This window comes from Curcuma longa, chromosome 7 (genome assembly GCF_044706935.1).
Source record: "Curcuma longa cultivar G26 ecotype Majalengka, Jawa Barat chromosome 7, ITB_CL_G26_1.1, whole genome shotgun sequence".
Lineage (NCBI taxonomy): Eukaryota > Viridiplantae > Streptophyta > Magnoliopsida > Zingiberales > Zingiberaceae > Curcuma > Curcuma longa.
Genome location: NC_133867.1, coordinates 4,384,276 through 4,406,657, shown reverse-complemented (window position 1 = coordinate 4,406,657; position 22,382 = coordinate 4,384,276). Strand labels below are relative to the sequence as shown.

The 22,382-nt window shown below is 34.5% G+C and overlaps 1 protein-coding gene across 1 annotated transcript in view; it reads right to left on the bottom strand.

Annotated features, from left to right (window-relative positions):
* Window positions 1-22,382, bottom strand: part of LOC141831519 (TATA-binding protein-associated factor BTAF1) — a 38,851-nt gene that overhangs the window by 12,188 nt on the left and 4,281 nt on the right. The window contains exons 6-19 of the mRNA XM_074718891.1: window positions 16,252-16,333; window positions 13,932-14,251; window positions 8,215-8,320; window positions 7,529-8,135; window positions 7,294-7,426; window positions 7,130-7,198; window positions 6,693-6,904; window positions 6,208-6,448; window positions 5,847-6,020; window positions 5,342-5,740; window positions 4,756-5,196; window positions 4,533-4,652; window positions 3,998-4,468; window positions 1,718-2,256 (exon numbers count right to left, since the gene is read on the bottom strand). Of these exons, the coding sequence (XP_074574992.1) occupies window positions 1,718-2,256; window positions 3,998-4,468; window positions 4,533-4,652; window positions 4,756-5,196; window positions 5,342-5,740; window positions 5,847-6,020; window positions 6,208-6,448; window positions 6,693-6,904; window positions 7,130-7,198; window positions 7,294-7,426; window positions 7,529-8,135; window positions 8,215-8,320; window positions 13,932-14,251; window positions 16,252-16,333 (3,914 nt within the window). The remainder of the gene's footprint in view (window positions 1-1,717; window positions 2,257-3,997; window positions 4,469-4,532; window positions 4,653-4,755; window positions 5,197-5,341; window positions 5,741-5,846; window positions 6,021-6,207; window positions 6,449-6,692; window positions 6,905-7,129; window positions 7,199-7,293; window positions 7,427-7,528; window positions 8,136-8,214; window positions 8,321-13,931; window positions 14,252-16,251; window positions 16,334-22,382) is intronic.

The following is a 22,382-nucleotide window of genomic DNA, read 5'->3' as shown; positions in this document are numbered from 1 at the left end:
CCTTTGGATCTTTTTATGAAATATACAATCATACACTTCTTTCTAACACCACTTTGTATTCTATACTCACGTTCTTGAGTTTCTTACACCACATTTATAAAGCCTGAACCACTTCATGGAAATTGAGATGATTATCTAATGTGAACTACTTATGAGAAACTGTGATGATTATCTAATATACAATTAAAAATTGAGTTCCAATATTGATGATAATAATAACCATGATTATTATTGACCTTTGGATTCTTTCTATGAAATATGCAATCATGCACTTCTTCTTACATACTTTTCATTTTATGCTCACGTTCTTAAGTTTCTAGCCTCCATTGTGTTGTATTTTACTCTATTATCTTATATACAATTACAGATGATCAAATACAAATGATGATAAGTATTATGAATATTATAAACCTTTGGATCTTTTTATAGAATATGCAATCATGAACATCTTTTTTACACCATGCATTTTATACTCACATTCTGGAGTCTGCTACACCACTTTTTTTTGCATTTACTGGTGGTGTCTACTCAAAGTAAAAACATTTAGTTTAATTTGTACGCTGTTACTAACATTTTATTTATTACAGTTCAAACACAATGAGCAAAGCTTGCCTCTCACAAGGCCTAGCTCGTGCAAAGCTAACACACATTATCTTTACATAATCCCTCTTGGATATTCATTGTGAAACATCATTACAAAAAGCTCCCAAACCCTACTAGTAGGAAAGTTATTCCCATGAAGGTATAACATCTAGGAAGCAAACTGAAAGACCAAAAAAATAATAATTTAATGACTTTGATACTTTGCACTAAACTCAAAAGAAAGACACCAATAGCATTACTTTTAAAGGAAAAAGACAAGCAGGCTGACAGATACAAAATCCAAGAGCAAGTAATGGGCCTAAACAAGATGATGGTGCACCCAAATCAAAGTAATAGCAAAAGCATTAGTAATTATGCAAACCATATGTTGCAAAGTACATAAAAGGGCAGCCCGGTGCACGAAGCTCCCGCCATGCGGGGTCCGGGGAAAGGATCATTGTACGCAGCCTTACCTTGCCTTTGGCAAGAGGCTGTTTCCAGGATTTGAACCCGTGACCTCTAGGTCACATGCAGCAACCTTACCTCTAGGTCACATGCAAAGTACATACGCATATGAAAACAAAGCATTTGTTGGTATCTACGCTAGTTGCAGATGTTAATAGACAATTATCAATTGCAATTATGTTAAGATATGAACATATAATGACCCCGAAATAAAGAAAGGACAAAGTATGGGCAAAAAGAGACATCCATAGAACATCTCTAAGATGAATTGTTGATTATGAAAACAGATGTGTAAATATTGAAAGATAAGACACTATTTCACTACACTCAACCTTGTTTGCTATGCTTACCAAGTGTTATAAAATAAAATTGAACATACTGAGGATTCCACATGGAATGAATAAATTGCATTTGTGAAAAAGTAATGATGATACAATATTATAACTCAATAAAAAAATTTCCATCTGGGAGACCATACAATTTATTTAGCTGAATCTTTCACCAAACGTCTATATAATTGGATAAGAAGTCACCTAGTTTCATATCCTCAAATCATAATGGCAAACTAGCAATATGTCATAGTTTATTAAAATATAAAATGTGATGTATATAATAATATTTTAGAACTTGGTAGTATAAAAATCTCAAAAGAAGGAAAAAAAACACAAACCTTCTTAATGCTACTTTGAGATCAAATGGGATATTGTAATCTTCAATATGAGAGTTGTCAAGAAGTTGTTCTAAAAACTGTGTGTCTTCTGTATTCCTTAATAAAGTCTCACTTAGTCCTGTAGGTGAAGGGAGTCCTCTTGCTAATGGAAGTAATGGAACAAGAGCAGCAAAGCTATGGGTCACAGTCTGTCTGACAGCATGATTGCTATCAGCCATACACCGCAGGAGTGGAACCACAAACAAAGGAGCATAGGGTACCAACTCCACTCCCAGACCCTGAACAAGCAAATGCACTAGCATTCCAGCTCCCTGTCTTGCATGTGCAGATGTCGAATCTGATAACATTGGGACCACATTCTCGACAACAGCTCCCATTACACTAGATTCCATCACCTTGGCCATGGAGGTGATGCACCGTGAGGCAGCTAATCTTACAGCCATGTGTTGGTGGCGAACACATGCAAGAACACGTGGAAGAATAGTGAGCAACTGAGGTCTTATTGACTCGTTTACCACAGGCGCAATAGATCGAACCAACTACATAGAAAAACAAACATAACCAAGTTAAACAGGAAATGTTTAGCTCATATTTGACAAGAATAAAAACATGTACGAAATTAACAAAAAATAAGGTAATTTCCCTTTTCATTTTGCAAATAACATTCAGGGGAACCTGACTTTTCGCATAAGGAATAAAATTAACCATAACCATAGCAAAAGAAGCTAAAAGAAATCTAGGTTATTTAACAAATATAATTTAGAGGATGGAGATAGTGGTACAATTGAGCTGTGAAGACCAAACAAGTCTATCTCGACCAGGAAATAGCCCCTAATGCAGTGTGGTATGGTTTAAGCCTCAAGGACAGAAAAGGTCAAGAATCAGACAGAAGTTTCATGAACCAGCCAAAGCTGGCTAAGTTGAGGATGCCAGTTGACCTGATTCCCCATTGTTTAAATGTTTTTTGTTTAAACAAATTGAACTAGCTTGTTTTGTAGGAATGCAGACCACACACGAACAGACCTGATAAAGACTCTGCCAAACTCGAGTGTCATGGAATTATTGGTTGGACTGCAAACATTTTAAATTCTTTAAAAGAGAGAGAGAGAGAGAGAGAGAGAGAGAGAGAGAACTGAGCTTATTTGGTAAAAGAAATTAAGTGAACTATGGTTATTTGATAATCTGACCATGAAGTTAACAGAAAAACAGATCTGGAGAGCTTTCAGCCCGCTATCATAACCATCAATCCATACGCTACCTTTACAATCAAAATAAGATGAGGTTGTAACCCAATTTCATAGCTATCAATTGATAAGCTAACCTTAGAATCAAAATAAGGCCAACCAGTATCTAATAAAATTCATTAAAATTATAGGTAAATTACATCAAAAAAACATTAAAAAATATTAGGATATAAATATATAAGAGAAGTGGAGCCTTGGTGCAATGGTAAAGATGCGGCCGTGTGACCTGAAAGTCACGAGTTCGAATTTCGAAAACAGCCTCTTACAAAGCAAGATAAGACTGCGTACAATAGACCTTCTCCGGGACCCCGCATTGGCGGGAGCTTTGTGCACCGAACTGCCCTTTATATAAATATATAAGAGCCAACCATTACCTAATCAAAGCTATTCAAACACTAAACTCTAAACAGTGAAAATGGAAAAGAAGAGAAAGAAATTAGGTACCACATTTCAAAGCTAATTAACTAACAGGAAACCATGATAAGGATCAAATTAAGTCAAATTTTAAATAAAAGGGCAACCTGAGTTCCTGCCAATGCAAGATCCCGGGGAAGAATCTATTGTATGCAGTATTACCCTGCTTTGAATAACTATATAAATAAATTTTGAATGCCTATAATAGCTATATAACAAAAATTAAACATAAGATCACTCACAAATTTTGAGAAAGCACATAAATCTCTGAAAATGTCAAAAATGACACATTTGACCACAACCAGATTAAAATCAAGTTTCTGACTGAACTTGAATAGATTTCTAATTTCATCCTTCAAACATAATACAAGTATCATTTCCTCAGCTTGATTACACATTGCATAACTCTCTTAGCTTTTCAGTAGCTAACAACTTAAAATATTAGTTCTAGATTCAATTAGTTCACATTCAATACCAAATTTCGTGCTTCATAAATTTTAATTCTCAAAGCTTCATTGCAGTGGTTGCATCATGTGACTCACGCATCAATGGTAAGCTTTAGCATATAGTGAAACAAACAATTGATTTTGTAGAAAATGTAAATATAAAACAAGTTTGAAACCTGAATATTGTTTATCAATGCCTGTGGATCATTATCCATACAAGGGTTTGCCATATGAAGAATCTGCTCATCATCTTGAGGTATAGGTTTCAGAACCTCAGTAAGGCAATCCCACATCTTAGGGAGTTTGTCAAACAACAACGATCCAAATTTTTCACATAAATGCTTTAGTGCCATTTCAGACCCGCGCCTGCTTAGAAAGCCCTCTACTTTAGACTTGTCTTCTCCAGAAGACACCATTTGAATTTTGGATTTGTCAACCTTAGTTACCTTACCAAAGGATAATAAGTTTTGATCTTCAATAACCTCAACTGAATTTATCACAGCAGCTTGGGGTGTCTCGGATGTATCTAAACATGTCAAGCTGCAAAGGTTCTTGATTAACTTATCATTGGGGCTAGGTTTTCTACCAATACATTGAAAAATCAGCTCAGCAAGTGCTTCTGCAGCTTTTTCTTGTAGTAATTCCTCCTACATAGGAATTTTGGATAAGTAGAGAATATCATATATTCTGTTTATGACATAAAGAATGTACCTGTTCTCTCTTAACAGCTGCCATTAAAGGCAAAATAATTGGATTGAGTCTGGATGGTAACTGTGACATCCAGACCACTGCAGCAGCAACTAAAGCCGTCACTGTGACATGCAAGTTGTTCTGCAAACATACAATTCATGGTATAAAAACAATAATAAAAAAGAGCACAAAAAATGTGATGAGAGAATAAGCAAAAGGAAGAAATAATTTGAAGTACAAGTACCTGAACACATTTCAAATAACCTGAAGTAGACAAGAGTTGTCGTTTTGCAGATTCCATATCATCCAACAAATGCTTTTCTAAATTTTCAGGAAGACTTGACTCAGCAGGCAGAGTAAGGCTGGAAGCAAAATTTATTGCTTCATCAACAGTTAGTGATTTCCAATCGAACTTGATGTTCGATATGTAGTCCTTGTCTATGCCAGCAGACTGAGCTGAAAACAACAAGTGATTGGCTTCATTGCGCATTTTTGAGTAAGTCCTTGAAAGTTCAGCGTAAGAATCAACTGAGCCTTTAGTTGGAAAAGATGGATCAGAACATGATAACAGATCTAATAGCCATTGTTTCACATGGTCCAAAAGCCCAACTAAGAACCCCTGATTTACAACAGTACCTCCTCTTTTAAGCTCTTTAAACCAAGCAACAAGAACCATTGAAGCCACCTGAACAAAAAAACAATGTTTCAGTAAAAGTAAATGTCAGGGATCACTTATCAGTTAAACCAGACAAGAGGTCACTATAAGAAATTTAAAAACAAAAAAAAAGGAAAAAAAAAACATAAACACTTACTAACCAGTTGATGCTTACCTGTCGTTGAACTCCAGAGGAAGAGGAAATGTCTTTCCATAATGAATCCACAACAACTTGCAGAGAAGTCTCAGGCAACTTGGATGCAAACACACCCAAGGCTGTTGCAGTAGTAACACGTGTATGAATCACTGATTTCTCACTATCTGCACCTATAATTATCGTAGGGATACTGGCAGAAAGGTCAAAACTTTTATCTTGCAAAATATTTTCTTTTGCAGACCCCTCCAGCATTACAGCTCTCATTTTAGCAGCAGCTCTAAAATGGCTTTTGCGAGGGAGGGCAACTGGCCAAAACATTTTTGAAGTATCCAAAGCAGAACCATAGGGAGTGGTTGCAATCTCAATCCAAGAAGAAAAGTACAACTCTCCAGCCACTTCTAAATCCTTCTCTGGACACTGAAATGCAAACACATCAATATTACAAATTCATTTTGGAAAAAATATTCAGTCTGTTAATTGACATCTAAAATAATCTAAGGCACATTTAAATAGGTAAAATAACCTGAAGCAGGAGCCTCCACACTCTCTCTGATGAGCAAAGAATTTCATCATTTGACTCCAAAAGCATATTCTGGTACACTATCCTCAATGCGTCACTTAATATTGAAGTAGGCCAAAACCTGGCAGCTACAGACATGGAAGAACTTCTTGTGAAACTGACTTCAAGAAGACGCTCCTGCACAAATTCAGATGCTTGAATAAGTTGAAGTAAAAAACATTTACTGCAACAGGAAAATCATGAAGCATATAGATAGAACAGCACATTATAATCAGAGAGGGAAATAATTATTAAGAAAGTATGATAATCTAAAATAAAAAAAGCAAAACTGAAAAGCAACTTGGGACTGACTACAGAATATTACCAAAGTGCGGATAGCTGAATGACGAACCGAAGTTATGGTGTGTCTCATAAATGGCCATAACCGGGGTGTTAGAGTAGACAGCATATAAGGATTTTCCTTACTTTTGTTAATATCTTCTCCCTGCTCTTCAAGAGATACTTCATTGAGATCAATTTCCTGCTTCCCTACCATACTCAATTTCTCCATCATTTTTGGAACCATCTCAGGCTGAGAGTATATCTCTGCCAACAAATTCATCACACTACAACAAGAACAAACATAAGTAAATAAATCCAAGATACAATTAAGTGAACTAAAGACTGATAGGTAGCGTAACTAAGGAATATGAAAATTTAAAACAGCTAAAAACAACTTAAACTTCTCACCTGTACTCAGAGTGAACAAATACCGACAAATATACTCATCAGATGCATAAAATGACTTGTCAAATTTAATACATAGCAATCTCATTTCAGTAGCAAGGGAAGGATAATGGAAAAGCAAACCTGCTTGTAGATGGACTGAGGTCATCCAAGTCTAGCAAAATATCCCACAGAAGCATTACAATTGAATGTAGGACTTGGTCATCAAGTGATGCGATTGCTGCAGCAGTTGGTATCAAGGCTTCAGCAGCAACAGCCCTAACATCATCATCTGGATCCTGAAGCCCAGCCTTACAGGCAGGCAGAACATAATCAAGCAAACCTGCAACCATTTCCTGAAACGGGAAATAACAAATGTTGGAAACAATACATACCTAGCTACAAAATAAATAGCTAGCAAACACCATGAATTAATGTCCCTTTCAAGCCAAAAGCATGATTTCTTTATTTACCAAAAATAAGTATTTCACTCAATTATAGATTTGACTAAAAGAAACAGAATAATAACTATCTGTTTCCAGTACTGAAAGAATAGTGAAAAATAGTGTTGACAGTCATACTGGGCGAACAGCTACTAAATATTTTATCCCTAAAAGACTTCCATGCCGAACTTCCCATTCCTGCCTGCACTGAAAAGCAAAAAAGATAGGTGATAAGAGTCAAAAATTCTTTCGCATGGTTAAGTTTCCTCATATCTTAGAAGTTATCTTGAAGAAAAGCATACCTGCATTTTGAGTAAAATTTTCAGAGTGTCAACAACTAGCAAAGGTTGCATGTACTTAAGCACAGCACCAAGGGCTTGAGAACAAGTTTCACGAACAGGAGAAACAACCTGATCAGAAACATAATCACCAAAGCTACAAAACAAAGATTAAGACACAATAATCACTGATGAAATAAGGAAAAAATTTGTCACAAGTAAAAAATAGGCTATGGGGAACAAAGAATTCATCACTAACCGGTCTAAAGAAAGCACACACAGGAAACGGATGGCACAGTCTTGCAAGAACTCCCAATTCTTAGCCCACGAATGTCTAGCAAGCTTTATCAACTTTGCTACTTCGGAAGTTTCAGGAAGATTTGCAGGAAAACTCATTTTTGACAAGGATGCACAGCTCTCAAAAGATAATTTATCAGATTCAGCATTCTCCCCTTTCAACTTTATGTTGAAATCATCGATGAAAAGATCTGGTTCAACCTTGACATGATCAATATCAACCTTATAGGCGACTGATGTAGAAGTTGTCTCCAGCGGATAACCTTCCATGCTCTTGCAAGTGCTATCTTCCATATGCTTGCCTGCGAACCCAACTGTATCATGCAATGAAACAAATTCACTACCAGCTTTATGTCTCTTTAACTCTGGTTCAAATTCATTGGCACTGTATTGCATATTCAGATCAATTTCCCCCATACTTCTTGTTGAGCCTATAGAAGTTTTCTCATCAAAACCAACCAGCAAGGAATATTCAGATCTCTGATTAGGGTGGTAGACTCCAGCACATGAACCTTGATGGGTTAAAATTTCTCTCAGAGCCATCATTGCTCCATGACGAACTTCCCAAACTGCCATCAATAGACTGAGTTAATGAAAATTAATATAATTAGCTTAAAGAGAACTCAAATTAGATAAGGGATAACTAACTAGGATCAAATATATCATGAACAAGCTGATCCATATAGTTGCGAAATGGCCAGCTCCCACCCTGACCACGATCCAGGTTATCTTCATCGAAAGTATCATTTGAATCCTGCATATAAAGAAATAACAGGATGCGGCTTACAGATGCTACCATACAAGCATGCATGCTCCCAACAGTTTTTCCTAGATGCCCAGGTAACCAAAAATATTAAACTCAACATGGCTTCTTTTACAAGTTGACCATACAAGCAATTTTAAGCAGGCACATGTTAGAGGGTAGATGTGAGAGCCAGGAGCTAAGCAGCTAATGCATCATGCCTAATCAAAGAAATGAATACATTAAAGCACATCTAAGAAAGAGCGCCTGATATTCTCCTGTTCAAGTTTATGATTAATTGATGTGATAAAAATGCATTGTATCTCTAGCTTATACTGCAAAACGTTGATTCAGTTTCAGTTTTCTTCTCTGATCACTCAAGACAAATGACTATGTGCACAACACAACTGAGTACAGGTTTCAAATGCATTGATTTTGAAGATTTTATAGACAGTAAATCCATCTAAGTACCATTAACACAACCTCCCCCCCCCCCCCCCCCCCAAAAAAAAAACCTACTCACAAATTATTCATGACATGATACACAAAATGCTAAATCTATAAATCAATTTAATACTAAAATAATCAAGTCTTTATCCCACTGAGTAGAGTCGGCTATATCGATCCTCCTATGTCATTGGTCTTAATTCCTTACTATATCCTCATTTATATTTAAATGAATTTTATCCATCTTTAATCTCCCTCTTCCTTGATTAATGTACATATTTATCATGGACTCACATTGCCTAATTAGGTCATTTATTGATCGCATAAGTACATATCTATATCATCTTAAATGCATCTCTCAAAGCTTTCCATCAATTGGTGCAACCCAACTTTCTCTCTAATGTTCTCATTTTTTATCATATCCATCCTCGTATATCCACATATTCACCTTAACATCCTCATCTCTGTGACTCTCATCATTTAGTCATGTGTTCGTTTCATAGCCCAACATTCAACTTCATATAACATAACAGATATAATCGATGTTTTATAAAACTTTCCTATAAATTTTAGGGGTACCTTACGATCAGAAAGAACTTTGACGCCCTCCTCTTTTTCAACCCTCCTATTTTATCCTATATAAAATACTTTTGTCGACCCCTCCATCCTTTTGTAAAAAAAATCCTAGATATTTAAAACTTTCAAATGCAGTTAACTTATCATCTCCTATCTTAATCTTTCTATATCTACTACTACTACTACTAAATTTAAATTATATATATTCTATCTTTATTCTACTAAATCTAACACCTTCAACTTCCAATGTCTCTCGTCAAGTTTCAAACTTAGCATTTACTCATTCACGTGTCTTATCGACTAAAACAATATCATCTACAAACAACAAGCACAATATTAACGTGTCTTGGATCTGTCCAATAATTTCTTTCATAACTAGTATAAAAAGATATAGACTTAGAGTTGATTCTTAATGTAACGTTATTTTTATAGGATACACTTCGATTAATTCGCTTAGAGTATCCCCTCTTGTCGTTACATCCGCATACATATCTTTAATTGTTTCAATATACGTTATGCTACCTTTCTTTTCTAGAATTCTCCATATAATTTCTTATATTTCTCTTAGGACTCTATTATAAGTTTTTTTATGTTAATGAATATCGTGTGTAAGTCTTGCTTCTTTTCCCACTATTTTTCAATGAGTGGCCTGAGAAAATATATAACTTTTATAGTCGACCTTTCAAACATAAATCCAAATTGATTTTTAATCACCTTGGTCTCCTTAATCTTTGCCCTATTACTCCTTTTCAATGTTTCATGATATAGATAATTAGTTTAATGCTCTTATAATTCACTGATAACTAACTTTTATAGTTGACCTTTCAGGCATGAATTCAAATTGATTTTTAATCATCTTGGTCTCCTTAATCTTTTTCATATTACTCTTTTTCAATGTTTCATGATATAGATAATTAGTTTAATGCCCTTATAATTCACCAATAATTACCATTTTGAATGAAGATTGGGCATGCAAGCCAAGCATTTCAATTGTATAAATAGATGACTTAATAATAGAATTATCACTCAAAAGTTGAGGTAAATAATCCATGCATGGATAAGCCAAAAATTAGATATAGTAACTTATTTCACAGCACATAGAATAACAAACACAAGAATAATTGGACAATGATGAACAAATAACACGAGAAAAAACTTTATTGGTCAACAGATAGATTATGGTCCTAAGTGAAGCCATAGCTCTCACACTCGATGCTCTTGGTATCAATCCTAGTCACAATGTTGTTAAAGTAAATAGGCTCTCACACTCATTGTTGTCGGTATTAATCCTAGTCACAATGCTGGTAGAGTAAAGCGAATCATTATGCTTAAGGACCTAAAATTGCACCTCAATCAAACTATTGTTAGCAACCTAAAGTCCCAAGCAAGAATAGAAACAAAGGTAAGTCCCAACAAGAGAAAATATGAAATTCCAATTGCAACTAATCCATTAAAAGCTATAACAAGAAATATTGGAGGGAAGAGGAGAGTGAGAAGATCACTAACAACAACAACAATCAAGCGTTATCCCACCAGGTGAGGCCGATTGAGGAGACCACTAACCTTTTAGACAATTTAGTATGTTGAAAGGTTTGCTACGATTTAAGCAGCAAACAAGTGTTAGCACACACAAGTGAGCGCCAGGAAAATTAGAAGCACTGACATTAACACAACCAATTGGAAGATCACGAAGATGAGGGAGAAGACATGAATCTAAGAGTTTTTTCAACAAAGGGTTTAGACATTTGATCTTCTCTCCATCTTCCTTTCTTTACAAATAAATAATGGGAGTATTGATCATCCCAAATAAACAATAATTTGAGGTCTTTTTTTCTTCCCTCTCCCCTTCCCACTTCTTATCCCTTTCTTTTTCTTTCCTCTCTAGAGTAAACATAAGTCAATTCTAGTCATGTTGAGTCTTGAAATTCTCAACAAGTACACTAATAGCCCTAAAAAACTTTCCTACATAGGTCTAACTATGGATCTCAAGCAACCTAAATTTGCTAAAATTTTGGGAGATTGATAATCCTTGAACTAATTTTGGAATGATAATCCTTGTTTTTGGAATGGTTTTTTTGGAGCAACTGTTAAGCTTGTTGACAACTACAATAATGCTACTACAACCGACAATATGCCTTTCTAGTTTATCGCCTCATATGCAAGAATGAATTTTTCAATAAATATTTATGATTGAAATACTCAAATTAATAGAACTTAATTTGCTTACCTTGCATGTAAAAGTCTTCATTAATAATTTATTAGTAAGAGCTCCTAGTCCTACTAGGACCAAAATGAATGCTCTCTATTGTAACTTGCAAGTAGACCTGACCACGATTCAGAGTTGTCGATTCGACGATTCAAAACAGCTTGACCCTTAACCTTCAAAAATGATTACGATTCATGGTTCGAAACAACCGATTATGGTTCAGTTCACGATTCACGATAATCCAAGATTATTATTTATATATTATTTTTTAAAAAGTTTAAAATTTTATAACTATAAAAAAATAGAAAAAAACGTGAACTTATTTAAGTTGCTTGCGTACCCAAATAGGGCAAGGAATTAAAGCTCACGTAGTTTGTTAGTTCTTTTGATATCAAAATCTTCTACTTAGTCCTTTAAAAGTTGCATTCCTTTTATTCTTTTTGCAACTTTCATGTCGCTTGGTCTTGCACTTGATACCAATGATTTTTTATCTAACTTTAACATTGTTATATTTTAGTGCGATGGGGGCATATATATCATACAAGTTATATCTTATGAACAATTTTGTATCTTTGATGATAGTCTTCACTTTATATATAGTTTAATTATTAAATAAATTATCTCCTTTAATAAATTATTATTAAATATATTATACAAATCAAATGGCCACTACAAACTCAATTAGTTAGGTATTGAATGGATAAAAAAATAAAATAAGGCCAATGAGTGACCTATTAAGAGAGTTAAATGGGATTAACAAATTAATGATTTAAAGGTGGAATAGCCCCACATTAGAAAATTTAGGACAAATAGGTTGAAAAATTAGTTTAATAAAAAGGTGACACAGTCCCACATTAGAAAATTCAAGACAAATAGGTTGGAAAATTAGTTTTAATAGAAAGGTGAAATAGTCCCACATTAAAAATTTTAAAGCAAAAGAGCTGGTTTACATTGAATCACACCATTAATAGCATTAAATAAATGAGAGGTCCGCCCATTGAAAAAATTTAAATCAATTAAAAAAATGTTCACCGGTTAAATTTGGATCTGACTTGTAACCGGCACGTCTAGAGGTTGGTTTTACAGGCCCAGCCCATTGAACCAGGTCAATGAGTATCTGGCTCATTAACCCGGTTACGGTTCCAGGCCATGTCCAATTAGGACCCGGCCTAAAGCCTACTTGCAGGACTAGATTGGTCTTGGTTGAGATTGATGTTATATTCTATAATGTTTATATTGTTAGATTATTGAAAGTCATGCAAATTTCTAACCAAATTACTTGTCTTGACACTACTAACTTGGTGACAACAATAAGTATGAGGATTACATCAAGATCTAGATAAGCAATAGGCATATAAGAACAAGTATAAGCTTGAAGCCATGGTTCTCTCAATGATGTGTCACATTCTCCTGCTTCACAAAGAAATTGTCAACAGACCAGAGAAAGAAAAGGTCTGCTTGGTAGGAGGTACCAAAGTGGGTGGGCAGATGACATGTTTTCATGCTCTTGACTGCAAAGATGAAGAGGGGAAGCATTTTATAGATCTTGGAGCAAGAGCTACGTGGTTTTTTGCTCACTTAAATTTTGTTCAACTTGCCACTTCGATACAATTTTTGGAGAAAGCAGTTGAAGAGCATCTGGAAGCAGCAAATTCCTTTTCCTTATCAATTCCACTCTGTTTATCAAAGTAAACAATAGCATTATTCTTCTGTACCACTCTATGGGTGTTTTCTTCAGATACGAATTGATTATCTAAAACTATGAATTTGAAAGATATTGCTCTTAATTTAGATATTTAAATATTTGTTTCTTAGAGTTTTGAGTCAAATGTTAATATGAAAAGAAATTGGGACAAAATACATAAGTTGCACGAGCAACCTGTGTAGTAAGATACTGGCTGTTATTCTGTATTGGAATACTTTTGTATGATACCAAACCAGTATTTTAAACCATGGTAGGAGAGCAAGTACAAAACTCAGAAAATGACACAAGAGTGAACAAAATTATTTGATTCAAAAATCTAATTCATATGCTTCATCAATCTATTAATACACCAAACATAAAAAGAATCTCACTGCCATTCTCAGACTCTCTTACTGTGTTAAATCCTATTTCTAATCAAAACATTGTCCATAAGAGCAGATATCTATAAGGATTTTTAAGCAAGCATTGAATATTCTATTTAGCAAATATGTTGGAAAACATTTAAACAAATTCTTATACAAGAAAAACAAAGCAGAAACAAAAAGTGAACTCGGTAGAAAATGGAACAGAACTTTTAGTTTCATTTATATAGCAACAAGAAAACAAGAACAGGAAATACAGAGATGAAAGTCTTAAAGAATGCAAGCATACGAGGTAATAAAGTTAGCCACCATTTTCAGTTGGCTTACCTTGGCAATATCCAAAGCATCAGGATATGCCACTTTAGAGGCCACTGATTTTTGGAGATCATCATCCTCGGCTGAGCTTTTAGTCTGATCTCTTGCAGATACCTTGGCTTTACGTTTTAGGAGATTTAACTCCCTAGCACTTAACCTTTTAGGCCGATGGCCAGGAACCATAGTAGCAACTAGTTGCTGGATGTTGTGTCCTGACTGTAAAGCCCAATATCCATTGTTGGATCCAAATCCACTATAAGTTTTCTGTGCCATAAGATCTTCATCCTTAATCACATCACTGACATCCATAAACTGCTCACAGAAATCTAATCCTGAAGCCAAAAAATTTAGGAGTCAATTCTGAAAACAGTGTAATAAATAGAACAAGAGAACTCAAAAAAAAGAGATGGAATCAACATATTATTTACGACTTAGAAATAGAACCACTAAACAACTACATCTCATGGCTATTGAGATTGAATCAGAGGGTTCTAATTTTTCAATTTTTTTGGCTTGCTCCTAAACACAAGGGTAAAAGAATTGAAAAAAATTAGTAATTCAGAACCACTGGTGAAGGATTCATCAAAAAGCTAAGGATTAGTAATCCTTTCTAACTCAATCAAAATCCATTTAAATTTAACTAAATTTCATTTCCACTTCCAAGGAGTGCTGATAGTTGTTTGAAACCAACATGTATCATTTTGGTAGCCAACTGATACCGTACCATCATATTCATGCAGCAGGCTCAGTTTCACACACGAGGAATTCTCTACCGTCCCCTCATTTCCAAGTTCAGGTTAGCAACACACACATCCACTCTTAGTTGTCTCCATCCTCAGCCTTATCATCCCTTTTCTCGTCTCATTCATTGTATGGTTCTCCCACTTAATGCACAACTACATTAGCTTTTCATTGGTTGTTCCAAAGATGGAGGGGTGCCTCGACACCTTCCCCCTGCCAGTTGGTTGGTCATGTGTCATATGTTAAACATTTTAGTTGTACTACATTAATTATAATGCCAAATTTGCAAAACTTTGTAAAATATGTGATAAAATAAAATGTGAAGAAACAAATACGAAAATCAATATTTTGTTAATAACTTGGTATGTTATATATAATATTTATCTATGCAACTATCTCTAAAAATATTGCATAACTACAAAGTGGTAAATATTTAGAAACAGTACTGGAATGATTTTCAATGTCGTTGAACAACATAACCAAAAGGCAAAATAGCAGAATAAACAAATGGCATCATATTAATTCAACTAAAATCCAAAAGATGTTAAGATATTAAAATGAATATCCAAATTAATTAATATGATGATGTAAAATTATCAAACATGACAAATCTAATTAAAATGGCATGCTATAAATTTATCAAGCAATAAAAGACAAATTTTATCTGCATTTTGTTTATGTAGAAGGGCATAGTTAACTTCTATTCTTTGACCAAACCTGCCTGGTTCTGTGACCCGGCAAGGTCTTCCTGCTTTTCTAAAATTCCTCCAAGATGACCTGATCAGCTTTTTTTTGTGTAATTTACAATATGATTTGACTTGAGCCAGTAAAAGATGTGGTTCAAGGTTTTCCCAGAACCAACCATCAGTATCAGTCAACCATATAATTATGGTATAAGCAATTAAATACTAATCTCAGGTAATACCCACCTTTCTCAATCTTAGGCGACACTTATTCAAATGCCCTACACCAAACCCAACAGGAGATGAGCCCATCAAACATGACACAGACATATATTGTGTATTTCTTCTATCTATCAGTGTTGAAGTGAATAAAATATATCATCCCAGATAATTTTGCATCATCAACGTGAACTGGTTTCTAACAAAAATACAAGGACAGTTGTCGAAATTTTAATAAAGGAGAAAGGAATCAGAGATCAGGAGTACTGGATCATCCTCATACCCACCTACAGTAAGAAATTTTGATTTTACTCCCGTACATCCTACCTCAAACTAGAAAAAAGTTAAACAATTACATGCATGCTACATCACCATATGGGCCACAATTGACAAAATAGAATCTTATACTTTGCCTAACACTAGAAAATATATATAAGAATTAATGAATGGCAGAAGATTAAATTAGAAAACACTATGAAAATGCAATGCACTTCTCCAACAACTAAAGGAATGAAAAGTAAAGAAATGAAGAACGGTGAACCTTTTTAGTTTAAAAACCTGGAGATAAAGCAGAGTCTTAAGATTTAAAACAATTAGTTTTGACGTAGCTCACATGTTCACAATAGTAGGCAACTTCACAAATACAAGATGGTATAACGAGTAACAGAAAAAATTAAATTTATGCTAACCCAAACGACGGCGAAGATTTTGCTTCTGATGGGCTAAACGTTCTGTGGGATTCTTGCTACTATCACTTGCAACATCAAACTCCTACAGATTAAATATAATATATGAGTACTTATTTCATTTCAATTTACCAAATAACCCAGAAAGCCTTAAAATGGAATAAAGTAAAACTGAAAGCAAATAACAATGAAACAAATAATAAAAAACAAGGTAGAAAAATTGGAAATGAATGCAAGAACAATGTGGAGTTGTCTAAGTCCTTTGTCTAGATATCTTATCAACATGGACTCTCAGGAACATAAGAGAGAAGCAGTCTAAGGTGTTTGGTTGGTGAATTTTTTTATTTTTAATTTTCAAAAATATAAAGCCATTAAAAATTGAAAAGAATAAATAAACATTTATCCCATCATTTACCTTTAAAAAATTCAAATTTTAAACAGAGTTATGTGAAAATTTAATTCTCAATATTTATTTATCTATTCAACTTGTAAAAAACATTTTGTATGTGGTAGAGAGTTATGTGAAAATATTTAAAGGATAAGGGTTCCTAGTAACGTTACCTATTCATCAATTATACACAGATAGAGTAGAGAGGGGCTACCTAGGGATTTCTATGAGAAATAATTTTACCCCTTAGATATGGTATCAAAGTTATCCTTTCTGTCTCTTGTCATCATCGTGTAATCACCTCTCCCATGATCTCCTGAACATGTATCCTTTACATCATCAGGCAGAGACAAGTTTTTTTCAGTCCAAAAAACTATTTGTGCTCTCTTCCCCGAGACCTTGACCTATCGGCTTCCCTCAATGCAACACCGACATTGCATCATTCTTACAATTTCACTAAATCCCTCTCTCGATAGCACAGCGTCACCCACCCACCTTCACATGGCATGCCCTCAACGTTTTTGATCGCATGAGACACACTGCGACGCATAGTTGCAGCTTGTGACCTAGCCACATGGCATTGTTGTCACTAGTGAGCCATATGTGATCACATCATTGCTCTTGTGTCACTCTTGTTGCTTATCCAATTGCAGCCAGCAACCACCTTATTGACCCGATCTCACCTCACACCCTCTCTGTGCAACTGCACATCACCTCCTCCTTCGAATTTGACCTCGACCAGACACTCAAGGTGACTCTGCCACTATCATCTTGCAAGACCCAGGATGCCACCTATGCTACTCTGCCATCTCCAGCAACCTCTCTTCCATCCAACCAAGGAGCAATAGCTAGTCTGGGCCTCTTCACTTAACCAGAGCTAGAACAAAGATGACATACCCAGCCAACCTCTTCTTCATGACTCAGAGTCTAGCCCTATCAACTCAGCTAACATCTTCTTCGTGACTCAGAATCTTTATTGTGAATCTTGGTTTTATTTTGAGATGTCAAATTCTCGACAGCGAGATTGAGGAAGTCACTATGGTGGACAAGACAAAACTAATCTGCTAGTCATGCATCTGTTACTACGCATTTGAGTAGAATTCCATTGTAGTGGTTTCAGCGGATGAATATTGACAGTTTCCCTAGCTTCAGGCCAATATCAGTATTTCATTTCAAATTGTCACACCATCTATCTACCAATGGAGGTATCTAGATTGTTAATCTATCTCATACCATTGGATCGTCTACTTAGAACCTAGATTCAATTGCCTAGAAACAGATATATGCTAGCATATCATCCTTGTGCCTTGAAGCACATCCACAGGAATATATCATCCTTCACTGTTCTCACATAACTAGCACGTCCTATGAGTGTTATATAGCAACAAAGGCATTAGAGATATTTCTTTGACTCTTATGTTATATTTATCATTTATATTTTAAATCTCTGAGTTTCCATTAAACTTATTGTCCATCAATAACCTTACTAGTAAGTCAAATTTCTACAATCACTTTAACACTTCTTCTGTTTCCATTCAAAATTTGTCGACAAGCAAAATAATTGGTGTAAGGCACGTGTTTCATGGACTATATCAGTTGAATGGGTCTTCATTATCTTTAGCTCTCTTTGCTACATTTTCACATCTTTAAATTCACAGTGCTCGCTTAGACTTGCAGCGAATGGTTACTAATCTATCAAATCTTCAAGCTCTTGAATGTGAATCAAGTCACTTAGGTGAACATGTTCCCTTCTCTTCTCTTCTCTTAGTGTATTCATAAGTGTGCTTCTAGACCTTTTACTTTAGATCATTCAAATGTTTAGCATCCAAGTCAAGTTAGCTCTATTTTTGTTTTATTATTTATCATGATCATTCTTGAATGACCTAGCATGGTTTTTTCTAATGAAAGGTCAGTCTGAGATTTTCTATCTTTTCTTCTACTTACTCCTCATGTCCTCATACACCTCAGTACAATGTAGCAAAACGAAAGAAGGAACATCTTGTTGGCCTACTCCTACACATGCATATCTCCCTTTCTTTTTGGGATAATAGTATTCTCACAGCATCTTTATCTCATCAACCATATATAATTCTCCATTCTTCATGAGCATATGTCATTCACGATCTTCCCACAAGATGCTATATATTCTCTTCTACCTTCCCCCGCGAGTCTTTAGATGCACATGCTTTGTTCATCTAAAGTCATAATAAGTTCCTTCCACAATCTACCAAGTATATTTTTCTTGATAATACTTTACAAAAAGGCTACCACTATCACTCTCCTAAAACACGTTGCACCTTTATATAGAGATGTGATCTTTTCAAGTCCACTACTTTCCTTCCTTCTACACCATAATTATCTAAGTCAGTACAAAAGGTTTTCTTGTTCTTACCTTATTTTCCACCTCTACCTATAAGCCTCTCATCGCCCATGCTGATCCACCACTTGCTCCTTTTGCTGTTGTTAATTGCCCTTCTAAAGCACCTCCTTGAAGGTGTACAATCAACAATCACACCATGTAGAAACTTCAACACCTTCCTAAGACTCTGTTTCAGATCCTCAGTCTAATTTGCACATTCCTACTGCATTTCGCAAAGGCGCATTAGTATTCCACTTCTAATCCATTTTCTTATTTTATATCCTACATATCCCTGTCAATCAACTAATTTGCCTTCCTATCTTCTCTATCCTCACATTCCATTCCCATCGATATTTTGAAGGCACTTTAGTTACTTATGATTAATGAGAGATGTTTTTCATTCAGATGTCACTTGCGAGTTAGTTCCTTTCCTCTAGGGAAGCCCACCATGGGCTACAAATGCAATTTCTCCATTAAGTGTTCACTAAATTAAACGATCGATTAACTAAAGCTTGCATGGTGACATAAGGATGCATACAAATTTACAGCGTTAACTACCTTCACACACTCTCCCAAATGCCAAGATTGCTTCAGTCTCCCTCTTCTCTCACTAATTAATGTCTTTCACTGGTTTCTTCATTGGCTTGACATACAAATGTATACTTTCATGATGATCTTTCAGGGACATCTACATCAAGCATCCTTTCTGCAATACAGCATGACTAGGAGTATTATGAATTATTCAATGTTCTACCTCATTCCATAATCTAAGAGACGTGTCCTTATTGCCTATGTGAAAAATATTATTATAATGGTGATAACCCTACAGGATTGCAACACTAAAAGATTATCTCCACCGACACTTCCAGAGTAAATACTTGGGTAATCTTAAGTACTTCTTTGATATAAAGGTTGCTCGCTCAAAAGAAGGTATTTGCATCTCACATTACAGGTATAAACTTGATATGCTCAGAGAAATGACATGTTAAGGACTAAACATGTAATTTCTCCTATGGATCCTAATGCCACATTAGTACTAAAACAAAAAACCACTAACTGATCCTAAGAAATGCATGAACCTATTAGGAAAACTAAATTAGTGTAATTAGTCAATTTCTAGAAAATCTTATGTCATGACTACTAAGTAGCAAATATAAGAATTCTACATTCCTTAAAATGTTCTTCCAAAAAAGTTATCTTACTTTATCATAGATATCATCTTTAGATTGTAGAGCGCTACAATGCAGATTGGAAAGATTCTTCCACAGCTAGACAATCTTTACCGCGAGGTCAAGGCTTCATCCATTTTTTATTTTTTTATTTTCCATTTCTATTTTTTAGTTTTTAGACGGTTAATTCGAATTCCTTCTCTTAACTTTTCTCTTTTAATTTTTTTTCCTCCTTCATTGTTACTTTTTCTCTCCATCCATCCACAAGGGTAAACAAAAAGGGAAAAAAACTCTTTACCATTTTAACGATCATTAATTTTTTTTCCTCCTTCATCCATCCACAAGATAAATAGAAAAAAAACCTTAAAGGAAGGTTAATTTTTTCCCCTCCATTTGTCCACGAGATAAACAAAAAAAAAATAAGCCACTTTAATATGAAGGGAACATATTGTTAGAAAAAATAAAAATAAATAAATATAATATACTTTCTAACCTTATAAAATATACTACTATGAATTAAATTATTATATATAAATTTGGTTTAATTTCAAATTGATTAAAATAAACTCAAATTCAATTCAATTTAAACCTACTTGATTTGTCATATATCTACTTGATGGACTTTAACTAACCCTAATTGATTTTTACTCAATAAGCATCAAATATTTTATGAGATAATATCAAAACTTGAACTCGACATTCAATATCTCAAATATAACTCAATAGTAAGCATCTATGACAATCATATATTAACAAAAATATTTTTAACTAATATATTTATATTTTAAAAAAGTATTGAAATCGTATAGGCACGGCAAGATACGGTACCAAAATTGTATCGTTCCAGTTATAAATTGAAACTTCAACACAACTCGAAGTTTTAAACTTTAGTTACAGCATGCCTTCTCCCACCGATTGATAAGACACAACAATCTTAATTTCGATAGGCTTGGAAAATTCAATCAAATAAAACTCTAGTTGATTTTTGGATAGGATTCCTATCACAATCCTAAAGAAATCAAAATGAGCAATAAATGCCCAAAACTAAGAGTGGTTTTATATATTTGAACTAACTTCAAAATATTGTTTGATCTTTATTTGTTACTCTTTCTAGGCAAATGTGAGTTTGATCCTGCGTTTAATTTAAGAAAGAAGGACTCAATATATTTTAGGATATTTCTAAAAGGTCTTATTGGGTTGTTTTTCTTGGCAAAGAAACTATGATACTCAAAATATGTTAAAGTTTAGTTGCAACTTGAAGAGATGATAAGCATGATCAAAAAAAATGCGATGGTATTGACATGTTCAAAGAAGCTAGATAATTCTATAGTTAGAAAACTAGAATCTCTTAGAATGGATAGTGTAAGGGTGTAAAGGTACAAAAAGGCCAAATAAAACAACGAGTGAAATAAAACCTAATTTAATTAATTTCAATATTATTAGTTATATAATTTAGAAGGATAAGATTTATGTAGTTGGTTGATTCTAAATAGTTAGAGCAATAACACTTTCATAGTGACGATATTGATGAAAAGACAACTAGAGATGCAAACTTTTCTCCAACAATAATGTAATTGTCATCCACTAGTTAATCTAATTAAATTATTTTGGTGGATACAAACTCTAGTGATGGTGGGTCATTCCATTTACTTGCAGCACATGAATTTTGGTGGCTCATTCCTTGGGATAGAAATATCCTCCGTGTAATAAAAATGAATGACTCTCTTGATTAGTATATTCACAACATAAAAACAAATACTGCTTCTTTCCCGATAGCTAAAGCTTTTGGATAAGTGATAAGAAAACCAAAATGTCATGTTTACAATCCCTTCTACTATTGGAAGTTGAAAACCAAAAGGGTATCCTTGTTAGTTATGTCCAGTGTTTAAAATCGACATGGACAGAATTTATCGTTCTGCCCGCCAACCAACACAACACTGACACTGGCACAAGCTTCTAACAAGGCCGCACAAGCCACCATGAGGCCTCGTGGGAGGTCACCGTGAGACCACCTCTCGCAGCAGCAAGAGGCTGTTTATTTATTTTTTAATTTCTATTTTTTTCACTTCATAAGATATTTATCTCCTTCACTTCATCAATTTCAATCTTCTAGGTGATTTCATAATTCAATTTTGGTTTTGTGGTGATTGGTATTAGAGCCTAAATTTGATGGTTCAACCTCGATACTAGTTACCCCTCTATTCTCAATCATCATCAA